The 4,195-nt window shown below is 33.4% G+C and overlaps 1 protein-coding gene across 1 annotated transcript; it reads right to left on the bottom strand.

Moving 5' to 3' along the window:
• Window positions 1-1,326: 1,326 nt before the first annotated feature.
• On the bottom strand, window positions 1,327-3,802 carry LOC140442433 (uncharacterized). Its single transcript, XM_072533505.1, has 3 exons — window positions 3,593-3,802; window positions 1,546-1,699; window positions 1,327-1,499 (listed from the first exon to the last, which is right to left on the bottom strand). Exons 1-3 carry the CDS (start codon window positions 3,800-3,802, stop codon window positions 1,327-1,329), a joined length of 537 nt encoding a protein of 178 aa, XP_072389606.1.
• Window positions 3,803-4,195: the final 393 nt, after the last annotated feature.

The following is a 4,195-nucleotide window of genomic DNA, read 5'->3' as shown; positions in this document are numbered from 1 at the left end:
TAAGTTCAGCTTTTTGGACAATACCAGTATAAAACAAGATCGTCATAATACTGCATTTGTTACACGATCCAACCATTACCAATGGAAGAAATTACCTTTTGGTTCAAAAATATCTCCAGCAATTTTTCAAAGAATACTTGCCACTACAATTCGACGTTACACACTTTAAGGCTTTGGCATAAATTATATTGAGAATATTTTAATTTTTTCTTCTGATTTTGAAAAACACCTTCATTACATACAACAATTACATCGTTACTCGGGCAAGAAGCGTTCCTTCTAAAACTATCAAATGTAAATACGCTCAGTTTTCTGTGAAGTATTTAGGTCACGTTTTGGCGTATAATTCTGTTAGACCCCATTGTGCTAGCTTAAAATCTATTACACATTTTCTTACACCACAAAATCAGAAAAATATTTGTAAGTTCCAAGTAAAAATAAATTTTTATCATAAATACATACCAGATCGTACAAGGACTCCTAAGCCCAATCATAATCTTTTATGTATAAAACAACCTTCATTCGAATTAAAAAGTATTTTTGCCGGAGTTTGATTTTGTCAATTTGTGACCCACACAAAAGAACGTTTATATTTACAGATTCTAGTGATTTAGAAGTTGGAGCAGTTTTGAAACAAATACACAACAATAGTGAATTGGAACCGGTGGCCTATTTTTCAATGAAATTCACGCCATCAAAAACAAAGAAAAAAGCAGTTTATTTGGAGTGTCCCCTAATAAGAGAAGTGCTACGTTATTGGCAGCATTGGCTAATAGGGTTAAAGTTTTAGGTAATAACAGATCATAAGTCATAATAAAACTTAAAATAAAAGTACGAACCGATGAGGAACTTGGAGACTTAGTGTACTATCTCTCACAATATGACTTAACTATTACATTATATTCTCCATGCAAAACAAACCAGAAAGCTGACGCCCTTTCAAGAAACCCTGTTTTAGAATTATTTAAAAATAACAAAGAGATACTTTAAGTGGTTAATTTGATAACCATCCAAGACTTAAAAGAGGATCAACAAAATAATCGCACTGAGTTATCTTTAGACCAACATATATTTTTAAAAAAGGAATTCTTCTACTCGTCCTATTTTTTATTCAAACAATTCTACGTCCTCAATCATTCCTGTTATTCCCAACCACATATATTTTATTTTCGACTTCTCTATCTTCAATGCCCCTTCTCCAACCAAATCCCTTGCCAAATCCTTATCCTTTCATCCTTTTCATATCCACTACTTTACTTTCTGGTGTCCTACATGCTTTTCTTTCCGCCTCACCTTTATCTCCGTATCCACTATCGCTGATCGGTGTTAATTAGCTACACATTCACCCTTTATCACTTTACAGTTCTTAACATCTTTTAGCTGACTTCTTCTACACAACACAAAATTTATCTGACTTTCCGTTTCATCGCTACTGTAGGTAACATACTGGTCTTCAGTCTTAATAAAGAACGTATTAACTGCAGCTGAATCCCATGGCACTGCAAAGTCAATCACACTATTTTCTTAATCTTATCATTCGCAAACCTCCATGAACTCTTTGTAATTCCGCTCTTTCCGTACTAATATGTCCATTTAAATCACCTCCAATAAAACACTTTTCGTCTACAGGATTCTCCAGCATCTCGCAATCGAGGTCCCTCCAAAACTCTTCCTTTCCCCGTTCTTTACACCCGTTGTTCTTTTATTCAGTTGAACACTCATTAAAGACTCAAGACATCAAAAAAAATATTAAGGCTAAATTGAAGATTTGCTATGCACATAAAACGACTTAGTGATAATAGATGGATTAAGTCATTGCTAGAATGTAGACCTCGAGAACGCAAGAATAGTCGGAAAGACCACTGACGCGATGGACAGATGGAGAATAGAGCATAACTGGATGCAACTTTCGCAAAACAGAATTTTCTGGAGCGTATGAAGAAGACTTATGTCAAGCAGTTGTCGCGAAAGTCTAAATGACGGTTACGATAATTTTATATTCTAACTAAAATCAGCAGGTATTGTTTTAATAGTTTTTTCATCTTAAACCATTGCCAATATTACTCGTAAATACTGTAAAGGAATACATATTGTTTGTTCCGTATCATTCAAATATAGAAAATGTAATCATAAAAGGTAGAAAAATATTTTAATAGATATGTATTATACTATAATATTAAAACACATTTAAATAGTCATAAGAGTCTTGCAATTTATTTATGTTTTTTTACAGTAGATGTAAATTGATATTTGTCCCCTTCTCTTAATCTGATTATTATCCTTAATCATCCTGTCATTTATTAAAAGCAAATGGAAAGAGACACAAGAGACGATTACTCCTAATATATTCAAGTTGTTCAAGTCCTATAACAAGTACAGACACCAAAACATGTCATTGCAATGTGGTATCGTCTCTACGGGGTGTCTTGCGCTAATGGCTCTGCATACAGGGCGTCACTTGCAACCTCTATTTACATACTTCGACATAATAGGGATTTTTACGAGTGTCGATAAGTGGAGCGACTGAATTTATTCTCGTTGGGGAGGATTTAGACGATGTGTTGTTGTCTTCTTACTTCTTCAGGAAGTGGCTACTAATCCGAAGCAACGGACCAAATATACAATAATATATATTATTGTGTATTTGAATCTGATACTTTAATTACATTTTACTTTATCCAAAACTACTATGGTAATATTTTCAAGTTAAATAAACTGGACTGCTTGGATTGAGCTGAAAATGTGCGTTTAAGCTTGACTTACTCTCTTTTGCAAAAGTTATATATAGGCAACGTGTGCCTATTGGTTTTAAGGGGTTAAAACTACCCCTAAATGTAAAAATAAAAAAATACGTGTTTAGACGTTTTATGCATTAAAATCTGATTGAATTAAGTAAAATAAACACATTCAATGATAATAAATCTTTAACCCTTAGAAATCACCGCTTATAAAGAAAATAGTGCTAAAAAAATTTTAAAAAATATTTTTTTACAATGTAAAATGCTTAATTTATTAAATTAAAATTATTAACAATTTATTTATCGCTTGTGAAATGATGTTGAATTGTTTTCAAGTTTTTAATCCCAAGAAAGCATTGCTTTATGCAAAAAAATGCTTACAAAGCCTAGTTGGAATTAAAAATGTTTTAATTTTCCATTTAGATAACTAAAAATTCATTCCTTTTTTATAAAATGATATTCTGCGCTGTTTGTAGCAGGTATTCATTTTTTAGCTGGCTTAAGTCTAACGCTGGGATGATGGTTTTTCTTATTTTCTTTGGTCTAGCTTCTATCACAGATACTACTGGATTATGATCCGAACCGATATCAGCTCCAGGATAAGTTTTAGTAGATTTCACGGCATTACGGTATCTTTTTGTCACCATTATGTAATCTATTTGGTTTCAAATTACTTTTTCTTGAGTGTGTTGAGGTGACGTCCACGTATACAGTCGCTTTGGGGGTAATTTAAAGAATGTATTAGTTATTATTAAATCTTCATTTTGACAAAACTGAACTAAATGGTCACCCCTTTCATTTCTGTTACCTAAGCCATATTTACCGAAATTTTCTCCAACTTTACCCTGACCTACTTTGGCATTCAGAGCGCCCAGTACTATGTTAATGTATTGTCTCTTTGTTGTTCTCATCACCTCGTTTAAAGTATTATAGAATTGTTCTATTTCCTCTTCGTCTTTATCTGCTGTAGGAGCGTACACTTGTATGATGTTTATTATGTTCTCAATTGTATTAACATCACACGCTCTGAGAATGGAGTACAGTTTACTACAGCATCTTTCCATTTTTTTAGATGATGACTCCAACTCCGTATCGATGGGTTTGTGGTGTCACTTCCGGCATAATGAAAAATTTCCATGATTATTTGTGGGACATTTGCCATTTCCTGGCCATTGTGTATCACTCATGCCTAATATGTTTATACCCAAACGATCAATTTCCAACACGGCGTTATCTAATTTTCCCGAAGAGAATAAGCTCCTTACATTCTATGTAGCAATTTTTATGGTTGACTTTTTCTTATTACAAGGGTTTCGCAGGTTTACGACCGAGGAAGTCTTGTATTTATCTATTTGTCTTCCCCCGTCGGATCTTGTTATCCGATGTCCATGATCAGTACTTCTCCTTTGCATATCTGCCATGATGATTGTTACTAGGGGTACTCTATGAGTCTTTAA

This window comes from Diabrotica undecimpunctata, chromosome 5, assembly GCF_040954645.1.
Source record: "Diabrotica undecimpunctata isolate CICGRU chromosome 5, icDiaUnde3, whole genome shotgun sequence".
In the NCBI taxonomy this organism is placed as follows: domain Eukaryota; kingdom Metazoa; phylum Arthropoda; class Insecta; order Coleoptera; family Chrysomelidae; genus Diabrotica; species Diabrotica undecimpunctata.
This window is presented reverse-complemented; position numbering and strand designations above follow the sequence as displayed.